The sequence below is a fragment of the Stylophora pistillata genome, chromosome 7 (assembly GCF_964205215.1).
Source record: "Stylophora pistillata chromosome 7, jaStyPist1.2, whole genome shotgun sequence".
Taxonomy (NCBI): domain Eukaryota; kingdom Metazoa; phylum Cnidaria; class Anthozoa; order Scleractinia; family Pocilloporidae; genus Stylophora; species Stylophora pistillata.
In genome coordinates, this window is record NC_142525.1 from 17,727,899 (window position 1) to 17,742,959 (window position 15,061).

At 37.0% G+C, this 15,061-nt stretch overlaps 1 protein-coding gene across 1 annotated transcript; it reads right to left on the reverse strand.

Annotated features, from left to right (window-relative positions):
- Positions 1–263: 263 nt before the first annotated feature.
- LOC148726935 (uncharacterized) lies at positions 264–11,077 on the reverse strand. The gene is made up of 14 exons (XM_088727829.1): positions 10,800–11,077; positions 10,279–10,617; positions 7,473–7,736; positions 6,740–6,858; positions 6,013–6,077; positions 5,404–5,546; positions 3,438–3,467; positions 3,077–3,106; positions 2,760–2,789; positions 2,544–2,573; positions 1,971–2,102; positions 1,855–1,873; positions 1,193–1,235; positions 264–683 (listed from the first exon to the last, which is right to left on the reverse strand). The coding sequence occupies exons 1-14, from the start codon at positions 10,858–10,860 to the stop codon at positions 585–587; spliced, it is 1,404 nt and encodes a 467-aa protein (XP_088583955.1). The 5' UTR covers positions 10,861–11,077; the 3' UTR covers positions 264–584.
- Positions 11,078–15,061: the final 3,984 nt, after the last annotated feature.

Below are 15,061 nucleotides of genomic sequence, written 5' to 3' on the forward strand. Positions count from 1 at the left end.
ACCGAGATTTGTATTTGAGCAGGGGAAAACAAGATGACATTCTGACTGTTTATTGAGCATTTAACAATTTAGTACCACAACATATTACTGAATCGGCAGAGGAAAGAGACACCATAATAGTATTAGAAGAATTGATCAACTAAACATACCAAGGGTTCACAATACGAAATGCCGATTAAAATCCTTTAGATACAAGGCCCTAAAGACCTAATAAGTAAATACCCAATAAGTAAAGACCTAATAAGTAAATACATTTCAAAATGTAACTTTTTTCTTATCTTGTTAATCAAATGCTACATCGAATAGTCCGAATAAATATGTATTTTATCGAAGGTGATTATTCCTTTTTTAGCTTTTAGTCGCTATTCGTTTATTAATTTTTTTTTTTTTTTTTTTTTTTACGCAAGGTAAAATTGGCTGTTTTGGAACGCAAGGTCTATAAAAAGTTTATACCCCACAATTTTAAATCAACTTCCCTATCCTATCGTAACCTAACCAATCCTACGTAGATCTAAGATGATCGCCCGGTGCATACGCGTTGGTCCACTGCCTCAAGCAAGTTATTAGCCCTCGTTTCCTGAGCTCTATGGCGGCAACTTTAGAGCCTGCTTATTTGTCAACACCAATTCTCCTTGTATACTTGAACATTCTACCAGTTGGAGCTCTGGTGGTGATTCTTGACCCTGAAAAATGTTGTGATAAATACTACAATGCTATCATCTGTTTCGAGAAGCTAATATTTTTGTAAAGGGAACTTTAGAAGGATAGATAAAAGTAATTTCCAACAGACAATTTCCAAAGTTAACTTAAAGTACTCACTCACTCAGTATTTAAAACCTAAAAGGATAAGAAGAAGCTTTTGTTAAAAAAAAAACAACAGCGTTCACGGATAGTGTGACTGTAACCATAAAATAGGTAGATAGACGTTTTGGTTACCAGAGCGCACATACATAAGTAGTAAATAACACAATTGTCTTTAAAGATTCATATTTCTCCTTTACCCTTCAATACTCAGGCTAGTTAGTTTTTTATTGTAGCAACTGATAAATATAATGAACTGTATATTAATCAGGAAAAGTTGCATGGTGCCTTCCTCATGTGTCACATTTAATTTCGAATTTTAGTTGCATGTAGTATGAAAAGAAGGTTAAGACCGTTAAATAAAAGTTTTCTCACAAGTAAATTTCATTACCGTGATATCAGTCTGGTCTTCTTGATGATGATACTTCAGATTACTGAAACGTGAACATAAGAATACTTGGTTGAGAGAAGTAGATCTGCAGTTTTATTTTTGCTGCATATTAAAAATGAGAAAATGAGACGGAAGCTAGGATTAACATGGACAAGTAGTGTCCCATCCCAATTCCACTGTGGACTTTTTGATGCGGTGAGTTCAAACTAAAGCTCGAAATAGGAGAGCGATTCATAGAAACAAGAGGAGAAAACCAAATGAGATTACATTTTCAAAGAATAAAAAAAGCGTCTCTCGCTATATCAAAATTCAGCAAACATGCTTGTTCACATTTTCGTTTCCTTTGTTTGAGTATTCTAAGTTTTGATTTGGATAACTGCATTTTAACATATCGTAGGAGCTCATTGGAAGAAGGTAAAAATGATATGGGTGGAATGTTAGTGGGAAGTCACACTACAAAAACAAGTTATTCCTTCTTCCTAGTCACTCTTTCTTTTCTCAAAAAAAAAGCACTGAAAAGCTGTGTGCCTTAAAAACCTCAATAATTGATAAGCGACGGAATATTTCTTTCTTTTTGAAAAATCATTGATAATAAGAGAGAAACGTAATTTGGCTTGTTGTAATAAAGACTCTACACTGAGTTAAGACTACCTTTCACCTACCCTGTTTGCTTCAATGCACCTGTACATAAAATAAAATAACATATTAACTACCATCCAGGCAGATGATCAAGAGAGATTATTACAAAGGTAAAGGTAAATTAGATCAAATGTCTCACCTTGCTTACTCCTCCCTCTCCAAATGATAAACACTAACACAATGATAATCACCACAAGTAGAAATAAGATTGTCAAGTAAATGGCATGAAGCATGTTTTGGTGTCTTTTCCGATCGTCACTTTGATCTATACCTTGAGGAAAACCAACACGTGTTTAAACATACATAGCCAACAACATTTACATGGCTTCAAATATACAATGCTATATGGAGGCTTTTATCACGAGTTAATGCAGAAGGGAGATGGATGATCCCGCCTCTTTCTGTGATAACATTTTTTTTTTACCATGATTGACAGTAATGCCACGATCTGACTAGCCAATTTTCTGTTTTCGCTGAGAGTACAGATAATTTGCATGCGTCGGCGTATTACGTAACGTGTCACGCGCTGAAAGAGTCGCTTTATGTGATGTCGATGTTGTGGTAAAAAATACAAATTGACATGGGTTTAGCGTGGTCTGTACTCTTATCAACAACGATACCCCACCACACTTTGACCACGTTTTCAAGTGGAATTTGCGATGGACAATTTTTAAAATTAGAGATTTTGAAAATAAACGAAGTTCCCTCTCACCTGAAGCCGTACTGTTTGTTGAAGGAATTGCTGGAAAAGAGCGTAAAATATTTAGGCATGAATTTACGTGCTGTAAAAAGTATCAAAAAGCATAAATTATACGACATTAAAAGACAAAATTATTTTCAAATAGTATTTTAAGTAAAATTAAAAATCGCAGATTTTAACAAATAAAAAAAAAAAATAGATTTTCAATTAAACAAATTTGCCCCTCACCTGTGAAGGTAACGTTTGTGAAGGTATAAGCTGGAAAACCGTAAGAAATCATTTGTAATACTTGCATGGTCCAAACGAAAACATATATTAACTAAGAAATTAGAATTCATAAAAATACAATATTTTCAGCAAGAAGGAAACAATTTTGATAGAATTAGCATCTGCGCATCAACGCGTGGTGCATAAAAAGGTAACAAACACAATCAAAATTGTTTGCGAATGCTTATGGCAAAAGTCGTTTCGAGTAAACTTGAAAATCGACGATTTCAGTCATTAGAGTGTCACTTGATTTGAAAAGGAAAGAGCTTGTCTCTCACCTGTGGCCGTGGTGTTTGTAAAGGGAAAAGCTGGAAAAGAGCAAGCAATCATTAGACATAGTTGCATGGAAAAAGGGTGACAAAAAATCAAACTACGAGATTAAACTTTCGTGTAATAACAATAACTAACATGATGCAAAAAACTTTGGCATTGGTCATTTTCTCTCGGAAATATAGAAAAAGTAAGGCTGTTTACTGCACTCCATATGGTGTTCACACATGGTAAAAAATATTTAACTGCATCTTTATAAGTATTGGCATGTTTAATTGAAGATAACGCACGCGTAAATCATAAATCACAAAGACGTTTTTACTCACTGAACAGTTATTTGATTTGAGAATAAACGAAGTCGTCTCTCACCTGGGGCCGTACCGTTTGTCAGTGGAAAAGCTAGAAAACAGCGAGCGATAATTAAACGTATTTTCATGGTACAATGGACAAATATTAAACTACGACATTTCAGTTCGGCTTCGTAATAACTATAACCTCGCATTTTGCCGGGTTAAGGTAGTTTTAAAGAAAAGAGAAAATAGAATAGAATAAATCAGTTAATCTCGCACCTATACAGAACTCAAAAGTATTCAATATACCTGTATATCTATACAGACAAGTATTGGCACATCAAACAGAGAGTAGCGCAGATGAAAACAAAAACTATCATCATCGACTGTGAAAGTACCAGAATTTCTCTTGTTATTGTAAGTGCAAGATATCTCCACCGCTTTTAGAATGAGAACGGTTTCGTTAGATAAACCGGGGCATTTTACAAGGCTTTCTAGCCCTAAGAAATTCCATCTCTACGCGCGCCCATGTATTATTTTATGTTCATTTTTTTGTAGAGTGTCGACGTAGCTGTTATGCAAGCTCGTTGAACGTGCAAGTAAGGTCTGCATTACATTCGACCTTAGCGTGCATAACTAATATCTGCATAGCAAACAGGACATTATACGCGTGAAGCGAACAAGTGACAGCAGGAGCCCATTATGGGCTCCTGGTGATAGATACTATCAACACTCGGGGAAAATTCGCATTTCTGCGCAGTGCGTAATATCCTTGATATACTTGATTATAAGCCACCCATTAATTTTGGCGCGATTTTATTGGTTACTTTACGTCACGTGGTGCAAGACCACAGGACAGTTATCACACAATAACCCCCGTCCGCGTCGATATTTGTCTTCCGATATTTGCATATTCTTTCTTGTCGCAGCTTCGATCACCGTAGCCGTTGATGCAACAAGAACACGCTAGCAGGACTGTGCCTGGTGGAAAGTCACATGCTCAAGTCTCCTTTCCAAGGAAATTATATATCTGGAAGAACCTTAAACGTTCATGTTTCAACTTCAGCTTCTACCCGTAAGATGGTCCGCCAAAGGCCACAAAGGAAGAAGTTTCAGAGCTTGCAAGTTTTGAATAGTAACATTCAGGAAAACAGCCAAGAACCTCAGCAGTTCTTAGTCAAAACCGACAACTGAGCATTGTGTAGGTTAAAAGTTACGCCATTGTTTTTTTTCTTTTGTATAATTAAACGCTTTATCTTGAGCCTTATTGCTCATACACCTTACAAATTTTTCCGCGGACTGTGAATCTTAATATTTACTAAGTCTTTTTAATTCATCAATAAAGTCGACGTTTCTTTTCAGCAAAGGCTTTTGGTGTTTCAATAATAAAAACTTGCTAAACTCAACACAACAAATATCGAGTTGAACACTCGTAGAGAAATTCCATCTCTACGCGCGCCATGTATTATTTTATATTTATTTTTTTGTAGTGTCGACGTAGCTGTTATGCAAGCTCGTTGAACGTGCAAGTAAAGTCTGCCTTACATTTGGCCTTAGCGTGCGTAACTAATATCTGCAAAGCAAACAGGACATTGTACGAGTGAAACGAACAAATGATAGATACTATCAAAACTCGGGGAAAAATTCGCATTTCCTCGCAGTGCGTAATATCCTTGATATATGTATATGTGCACGATCCTTCGCAGTAAAGCACTATTTAAGCAATAGTGAAAATCAGACCTGAAAAAAATTCAGGCCTGTACGGGATTCGAACCACTGACCTCTGCGATACTAGTGCAGCGCTCTACCAATTGAGCTAACAAGCCAACTTGGAGCAGGTCATCAAATTAATTCGACATAAACCCGTAGATGATAAGTCAGTGGTTCGAATCCCGTACAGGCCTGAATTTTTTTCAGGTCTGATTTTCACTATTGCTTAAATAGTGCTTTACTGCGAAGGATCGTGTACATATATGTTTCATAACCGCAGTTCATATATATGTAATCCTTGATATACTTCAATATAGATAACCTACTTGGTTTACCTGTGGTGGAAGGGAGGTGTAATTCACGGTCAACTGTAAATGACCCAAGCTTTCCATCTCTGATTTCATCTTCCAGTGGTTTTAAAGGGTCAGTGACAGATTTTCCAAACCTCATCTCTACTATGGCAACAACACTGCCGGCTCTATCAAAAGAATTTAAAGCTCACTGATATACCTGTTTGCATAATATTAAACGATTTACGTGTACTCATTTTCATCTACTCCATGAACATCATTCTATTGAACATCATTGTTTCAAAATTAATAATGATAAATATCCCAAAATCTTGTAAACACTTCGATTAAGTGTAAAACGTAAACTTAAACCTGTAAGGATAAATGATTACATGAAACAAATAGCCCATTTCCGAATTACCCTCGGCCTCATTTTCAAAACGAGTCCTGGTGCTCATCTTTTCATATCATTATAAGTTTTCATTCACATGCAAATTGAACTCATTTTAACAAGAATGTTTGAGCACCAGGCCTCGTTTTGAAAACGAGGCCAACGGTAAGTCGGAAATGGACTATTGAATGTTCCAAGAATAACAATTAAGTTTTAGACAAGTGAAATATGCACACACTGAGCACTGTTAGCTATAAACTTGCCTCAATTCAACAAGACCCATTGTGTACAGTTGTTTTCCAGGATTTTTGGTGTAAACAGAAGAGATCTTAGATTCAAAAACAAGAGTTATCTTTAATTCTAAAAATCGTGAGATGCACAATTCAAATGTTCGCGTGGAGCAAAAAGACAATGCACTAATCCACTCGTTTCAGACTTGTGTAGCACTTCTCTTATAGAGTAAAATGTACAAATTTACGTTGTGTAACTAATCTATTCCTCCAATATATCGTTGTAATTTATTGAAGGCTATTACGATCTCATCTCTAAATCTCATGAGACATTAATAGAGGACTGAAGGCAAATTCAAATAAAAACCACAAAGTGGTCATCCCTAGTTCAGCTTAATAATTAAGGTTTAAAAAAATATCCTATTAAAACAAAAAAGAAACATTCTTCCTCCATTCTTGATTAACTACCTAATGAAAGAAATCCAAAAGTTCCCTGAATCGAATTTTAAGTTCATTTACCTTAATAGAAAAGCATACAATCTGCAAACTATTCACCGAATGTTCACCAGGCTATAAAAATTAATTGCCCCGATTACCGCTGTAAAGATAAGTGCTAGGCCGCCTTCTCAAATAAATCAGTCAGAAGCTAAGTCAGCCCAAGCAGTGCTGGACGAGAGGAGTTACTTGGCATTTTACGCTCATACATAAAAATTTTCAAATTACCACCAAATGCAGTTACTAAATGCTTGAGGATACTTACTTCTGATAATAAGTTTGCCTGCAGTGTTTTGAACTCAATTGACTCTTTGTTGTTCAAGGCTGACTTCCAGGTTTCAGTCTTTAGTATTAATTCAACCATCCTGGTTTCACAATCATCACCTACAGTGCAGTAAAATATAAAGATTAGCACACATTTCACAATTTTGTAAGAAATGACTTAAAAATGACCATTGCTGATATCAAGTATATTGCAGGACCACGCCTTTCACGAATTAGAGAACGTTTAAAGAAAAGAAATGTCTTTGTAACTTTGTGTTTCCGTCTGTGCTTTGATCTGAAGGCAAAAGGTTTTCATTCAGACACGTTTGGCCACCAAACTGCTCTAATCAGCCATTTCCCTTGGGTTTCAACACAAAGCTTTTTAATCAATACTTGGCGCTTACGTAAACAAAATCAACCTTGAACCCTAGAAAGGTCAGTGCATATTATGCTGACAAAAATGCTTTCACGAAGTCAACACCTACAGGTATCTGTATCAAACTCACGTTTTACAAGTGTAAACGAAAGGTAAACTGTAACGACATCTGAATACTAAAAAAGAAAGGTAAAACTACTTTTCTATAATGTGCTCAGTCTATGCCATTATTTTGATTGTAGTTCCTGCATGAATTAAAATACAGTTTTAGCTGTCACAAATCAAGGAATAAAACAATTTGAAAATGCATTGCTGTAATCAGAGAGACAGCTTTGATAATAGAGGACGTAATTCTTACATCTTACGCCAACTATGCTGACACTGGTGGCATCATCTCCATATCCATTACTAGCTCTACATCTGTATGATCCTACATCCTCCCTCTTCACGTTGATCAAATGGAGCTGGTAACCTGTGACATTAAACTTGTCTACAGGAATACCATCTTTTGTCCAAGTAATATTTGGTAGAGGGTCACCAGATGCGTTGCAGGTCAGAGTATAGCTTTGTCTAATGATAAACAAAGGCTTTGGTTCTGGTAGCTGAGTAATAATTGGAGGCACTGAGGAAATAACAATTTAAGATAAATACAATGTGTACAGATTGCGCGATGTTATCACAATTATTACATTGCTTAACATGTTAATCACGACTCTAAAAAATTCCCCTCCAAAGGTAATGTTGTTATTAATGAAATGTTGTGAATAGTGAATATAAGCGATGTAATATAAGGTTGCTCATTGAGAGACGCATGCGTCTTTGTTGTTAATGCGCTGGACACGGTATCAAAAGGTTCACGCTTAAGTCTTAAACTGGACACTGAAAAGTGCAATGTACACTTAAGCGAGACACTTAACTGTTGCAGTGCCCCTCTTCACCCAACATTGTACATCGGTACCATTAGAAATTTCAGGGGAGACCCGACAAAATACTGGGGGTAGTACTACCACAGACTGTCATCCTCTCCTTGGGCCAACAATATTCCTTGTAGCAATCATTCACGCCTTTCGGGCCTATCTTGATGCATGTTAGAGCCCTATTAGTTTTCCTGCTACTTCATTGTTACGCGAGAGTGCCTGAAAAGCATATTAATCGCCATTCTGAATCTATGTCACTGTCGAATCGTGTTCTCTTGACATTGAATTTGTAGACCTTTGGCTATGATCTAAGGCCGACCATTAAAGATAAAAAAATACTTGGGAACAAAGGCAGTTTATCAACTTATTTACGGATCAATTTTTTCGCAGAAATCCTGACTTTAGCAAACAGCCGAATAGATTAGGTTCGGTAACGTTCATGAGAAGTTCTCAAGTTATCTGATTCAGATTACGATACAGATGAAAAACAGAGGGACGTCATTGGAGAAACGTTACAAAGTTACAAAGAGGAACTTGAACGGAAAGTTAATCTGGATCTTTCTTTAATATTGCTGAAAGGAAAAACCTGCTGGCCAGAGGCTTTCCATAATTGGAAAGTTTTATTCCACACAGTCAGTCAAAGGTTTCCAACGGCCGAGACAGTCAACAGCTTTCGAATGAGTTGAGGGAGTTCGAAATTATCAGCGGTAGCTTGAAGAAGAAGGAATTTATTTTCGTACAACTAAGCATATGGAACCGACTTAAACCTCGGCAAAAGTTGAATAGGGATTAAATCTTAATTAGAGCTAAGAAGAAATTACTGCAAGCTAAGAATGAAGCACGTTGTTGACCGGGATACTGTGTTGAATGCCAGTCAGCAAGAAAAAGGTTTAACGCCAAGAACAGTTCCTTTATTGAAGATTCTACCAAAGAGACCCACATGTATGCATGACTTTTAGATTGTTATAGTTGTTATTTATTTCGTTACTTATTTCATTTGTGGACTTTCCTGTTCAATAGCTATTAGGCTAAGTGTGAATTCATGTCAATAAACGGTAGGTATGTCTGCTTGTATGTATGTATATATGTAGGTATGTAGGTATAGAGATGAGAACATTCCTAAGAGGTTACAGAACCACACCCCATAGGAGTATCACCGGCCAAACTATTGTTCAGCAGAAAGATGAGGTTGAAGATCCTGAGTCGACAAGATAGGGAAACGTATGCGTGAACACGGTTGAAAGGTATTATTCTCTTTGATGCAGACCTAATTTAACTTTGTTGAAAAACTAAAAATGCCTCAAAACCAAACAATTTGAGCAGTAAGGAGTAAACAGCCACAAATCGTCTCTGACGATTAATGCATCAAACGGACTAAACCTAAACAAGACGAGCAGGTTTCAATCAAAACAAGGCATTCAAACTAGTCAAGACAACAGTTACAGACCTAAAATTACCAGTTTTATAGCTGATATTTCGAGTAAATTTCACATGAGCGAGTGACCTAATCATATGGCTTCTGGGACGCGCTTTTTGGTGCCAATCAATTACGGAAGGGAACAGTGCCAATTTGGCCCATGAGTAACAAACTGTAAGAACTCATTTCGCACACTCTTTTATCAAATAACTATTAACAGTGAAGCGTGAGGTTCTACGGAAATCTTGCTGAGACGATACTTGATAAAACAATGTAGCATAAGAGCTCTCTCAAAGTGAATTGGTGCACAAGGAAGGACAAAATTGAATAATATTGGTGACATAGAACATATTTACATAACCCAAGCGGAAGCGGAATTATCAATCTTCATTAAAAAAGAAACAAAAATAAACAATTTAAAGCATTCGGATACCAAAATGTAACGTAACCATCAATTCAAAAGAATTCCAGTCATTCCTAGTATCACATAAAAGGATGACTACATCGACTGCCACTGAAACTGAAGTAACAAGCCTTTTTAAACATTAAAGGGGAACTGCAATAGATCGAAACTGCAATTTGTGTGGCTGCGTGTATTGCAACTTCAGGTTACCGCACAATACTCTAAGATTTCGTAAAAATAATGTCATTTCACAAAAAGATAGAGATAGCTTTTGTTAAGAAGTTTGTGTCAAGATTTTTATAAAATCGCGATGGACTCAGTATCATTGAGACACCATAAAGTTATTGACGCACGCAGTAACTGAAACGAAATAAATGTTTCAGAGGATGAGGTGCATTAAAGCAACTCATCAAACAGCATCACTTACCAACTACATTAATAGTAACTGTGTCTTGCTCTATCAATTTAGCATTAGTATCCAGCAGTCGAACATGGTAGTTGTATTCCATATTTCTCTCCACATTCTTTAGTATCAGTGTCGCATCAAGCAAAGCATTGAATTCACTTGTGAAGCTCGGGTTGAACGCGTTTCCATCCTTGCTTGATGATATTTTTTTAATCGGTTCACCAGGTTTCTGTCTCCAAAACTCAACGAGATAGGAACTCGGTGCATCAGAATACCGCCACTCAAGTCTGACTCGGTCGCTGTTCACTCCTAACACCACAGTTGTGGGATTGGAAGGTCTCTTGCTGATTTTGAATGACTCTGAAAAAGGCAAATAGGCAACATCTACTTGTATTTCAACTCATCACACGTAACTTAAATAATTTTTGTTCATTTGTCAGAAAATTTAAGGATGTGTTACCGTATGTCGAGTTATTTTATAGCTTTATTCCAAGTAGCAAACAAAACTAGCATCTCTATATTCTTAACTCCATGTGCCTTACCTGACTTCTGAATTGCGGAACAGAGTAAAAGCGTGGCTAAACCCCATCGAAAGACACTCATTTTCCTTTCATAAACCTAAATTGACTTAGATTTCACTTACTGACTAACTGACAAAGTTGATTTAGATATACTTTGACTGGCTGACTGACTAAATTGATTTAAATATTCCCTTTTCGAAACTTAACTGAAGAAATATTCCAAGTACGTGCATAGTATCCTTGACGAGTTTCTTTCCTATCAAACGGAAGGAACAAAAACTAATTATGGTTTGACGTCAAATGGCTGTTCCAGTTCCGTAATCTACGACATCATTAAATGAAAGTACCCTTCATGACTAAGCTTTATTCTTTTAAAAGATGAGTCTCAGATCTGAAAAATCATGTAATCTATTGAAATTGATATGTATTCACAATCCTATGAAATGTTTCATCTCTTTTCGTGTTACGTTTATCGACCATCTGTCTAAATGAGCATCTCACGGAGAGATTTTCAACATATTACGTATAATATCGAATCATTACTCGGCATTCATAAACAATAGCCTCTATATTTGGTGCGAAAATATGCATGGTTATCCGCGGAAAATATTTGTTCCGAGATGCGAACAGTTTTCCGAGGGCGAGGCTTGAGGAAAACTGTGAGCTTCTTTCGCTAGTTTTTTAGCTTTTGGGATATGTACCAGAACAAATATTTTCTACAATGTCAATGAAAATTGGGGATGTTGACCTCCACTTCTGCAAATAATCTCTAATCGCAAGTAATCAAGCATAGGATGAAAGGGTGAGTTAATAAAGATGAGAAGTTTTAGAATATTCTACGAAAAGTAAAGATTCAATACATGGCATGTGTTAGTGGAATAAAGGTGTGTTCTGTCGCTCTTTGTAATGATCGTTGCAGTTTGTAATAAGCTGTCGCACCTTGTAGTAACACTCGTTGCACATGTAACGCTAACGTAACGCTAATGTAACGTTAGACATGTAACGTTACACTCGTAACACATGTAACCTTGTAAGCTGTCGCACCTTGTAACACTCGTTGCACATTGTAATAAACCACTCGTTGCAGTTTGTAATATAATAAGCTGTTTCACTTTCTAACGCTTGTAGCACTTTGTAATAAACTAGCTACATGCAGTAAATGGTTTGAACCGGGGGGTAACACGTGAAAGTATAGTGTGATCGTCCGGGTGAGTGTAGTCCTGAGAAGGACTGTTGTCGGTAGTAGTAACTAACGTTTCGACAACCTGTGCGGAAGTCATCATCAGAGTCAAATGAATAGTTGTTGTCAGTAGAATGTTCTTAGTCCAGTTCGTGTAAAATGATTAGTCAGTTTTTCCGCGATGTTATTGGCTGTGAGACTCAAGTGGCGTAAGTCGGTCGTGATTAGTCTGTTTCGATCCGTCGGTAAAGTTAGGTCGTTCTGTTCGGTTCGCTTGCCGTGTTAATGTCGTGAATGAGTCGTGAATGGTCAGAAGGCGAGTAGACACGATAATAACCATCCGGCCCTGTCAAAAATGACAATTGCTTCATCGACAGTAGCACCCATGGGCAATAAAAAGTGGATCCTCTGTTTTGATTGGCTACCTGAGCGGGCAAGTTGGGCCCTTCCCGCTCGGATTACCCACCTTGATCCCGCGCAAGAAAAACATTACGTGGAGCGGACTTACAAAGTTCGTAAATTTTGAACAGTGAAGCGATAGAGTGGTAAAAAGCTGTAGAAAACAGTCAAAACTAAGAAAACATAAACTACTTTCCTGGTTTATTGTCTTAAATTCGCGGTTGGCTTTCTTTCCCGGCTCTCGAAATAAAATAGTCATTCTTTATTCTTAATAAAGCGAGAAATGTTTGCTTTGTAATAAATCCTTTATTAACCAAGCTTGTTCGGTCATGATGACTGGATATTAGCCTCTTTCTTTTTTGTGATTACATGGACCTCAAAATGAAGGCAGCCAATATCCATGCAATGCATTTATCACCCACGAATATCCCCCGTGTTGATCGGTGCAGAGCTCCACCATCAACTTAACTAAAAAACCCGGCCGGAAGCTTTTAACTTTGTTGGTTTGTAATAAACCCGGGAAGTGATGATATAACGACAATGGGTTTATGAAATATATATTGAAACTGCGGATTTTTAAATGAAGATGAGGGTGATCTTCGCAGTATGAACACTACTTAAGCAGTAGTGAAAATAAAGCCAAAGAGTCAGGCCGGTACAGGAGCAGTTCAACCCATGAGATAGTCAGCCTTGTGCAGAAGCATGCAGTTGAACCCATGACATAACGGTTTTCGTGCTTGAGATTGCGAGCAGTCAAGATTAGATGTGTATGTGTGTATGTGTGTGTGTGTGTGTGTGTGTGTGTGTGTGTGTGTGTGTGTGTGTGTGTGTACGTGTGTTGTTATTTTCGAACCTCAATCAAATATAATTTACGGTAAGTTTGATTTAACACAATAATCATGACCAGCGCCCTCGTTTCATGAAATGATTTGCTCCAAACGTTTTCTTTGCCGCCCTTGACTGCCCGGAGGTGAATAATGCCTCGCTTATCTCCTCCGCTTAAGCCATTCAGCCCACCCGAAAACCAGGACTCACTTGCGTGGTCTTTTCTTAATGTAAATATACTTTCCCAGCAAAAATTCTGTTTGGGTTATTGCTGTAAACATTTTTACTTTAGTGGGTGATAAATGAAACATTTTGTAGAATGATTAATCTTGATATGCTGATTGCCATTCAATTATAACAAATGGAAGTCAACGAACTCGTTTTAGATTTATACTAAGCCAATGGAACAAAGACAAAAAATTTATTTTAAGAGGTAGTAATCTTATTAGAAAATTAACCAAAACCTGTTGAAGGATAATTGGGCATCTTTTGACACCAGATTTAAGTAAACAAACCATGAAGAGTACTCGACAATTGAAGATCACATAGCAACTCAAAGTATTTACCGCAAAGTGAAAAAACAATCAAAATATGTCTCACGTGAAAGGCATTCAAAAAGTGCATTTTTCTCTACTGAAATAAAACGCGCACTCCCGATTCTCATAATGAATGAACACAAACCGTGCCCTCGAACTTGTTCTTATCAAAAAGTCGCAGAGTAACTGGAAAATATTCAGAATGTTTCATTATCCTGTCAGGGCTTCTGATTACGTATAGCGACGGCAACATGAATTACTTAAGAAACTGGTTCTTTGTTTGATCTGATGCTAATTCACCTCCACAATTAATATGGCATATTTTTTGTTTCTCAACCAGCTCTTTCATCAGTCAACTTCAAAACCAGACTGAACCTGTAACCTGTAACCTGTAACCCTACTCTAGAGATTGACATGAAAATTTAAAATTAGTCTCCTGCCTCCATGATACGTTGCAATTATTGACTTCGTTCATTCCATAGCTAGGTCATCAACATTCGCATAGGCCAGTTATGGTTAAAGGGACACCGGTTCATTTGAGCTCATTTGCTTTCAGAATACAACATGAAACTTTCGCGATCCCGTCTGCGGTGGGAATACTTTTTAATTAAACTAGCTGCTTGTCTTAACTTAATGAATTGCCAGCAAATATAAGGAATTGCAAAGATTTTAAAGACGGCACGCTCTGCAAGGCGTTCTTAAAAGCGCGCGCTCTGTCTTCCTTGTAAAGAACCAACCACTAACCAGTACATTCTACATTCATATGGTTTTCATTATAATTTAGTTTTCTTTCCATTTTTATTGTACATATAATATTAAATATTAGTATCGTAGGCCTTCACAGATGAAGAGTCACACCCTTTTAAGTGGATATACTGTGAATAAACCGTTATTATTATTGTTATTATTATTATAATATTAAGTTCACCACCGCGAAAATTTCCTGATAAATCAGCAGTAAAAGTGGAAAATATAGATGAAGATATTTGAATCTCCGTTCATGGGTTCCACGTTAATCTGCAGGCTATCTAGCGGTTGTATAGGGATTCTTAGAAAGAAGAATGACGAAAATTCGGGCCTGAAGTTGATACCGAGACGAATGCTTTTTTGAGGATCTTAAAGGTAGGAATACTTACACATCACTTTGTGTTGTGTACTTTCCATAAACTAAACCCTCATAAGCGGTCCACTTTACTGGCAAACGTGAAGTACTGATCAAATTCGCTTCATATTATTGTTATATGTTAGTCTTCTTTCAATACAGATATGATTGACAGGTAGACATCTATGTTCAGGAAATAGCGGCAGATTTGTAACCTATGGAGGATAATCCAAATCAATGC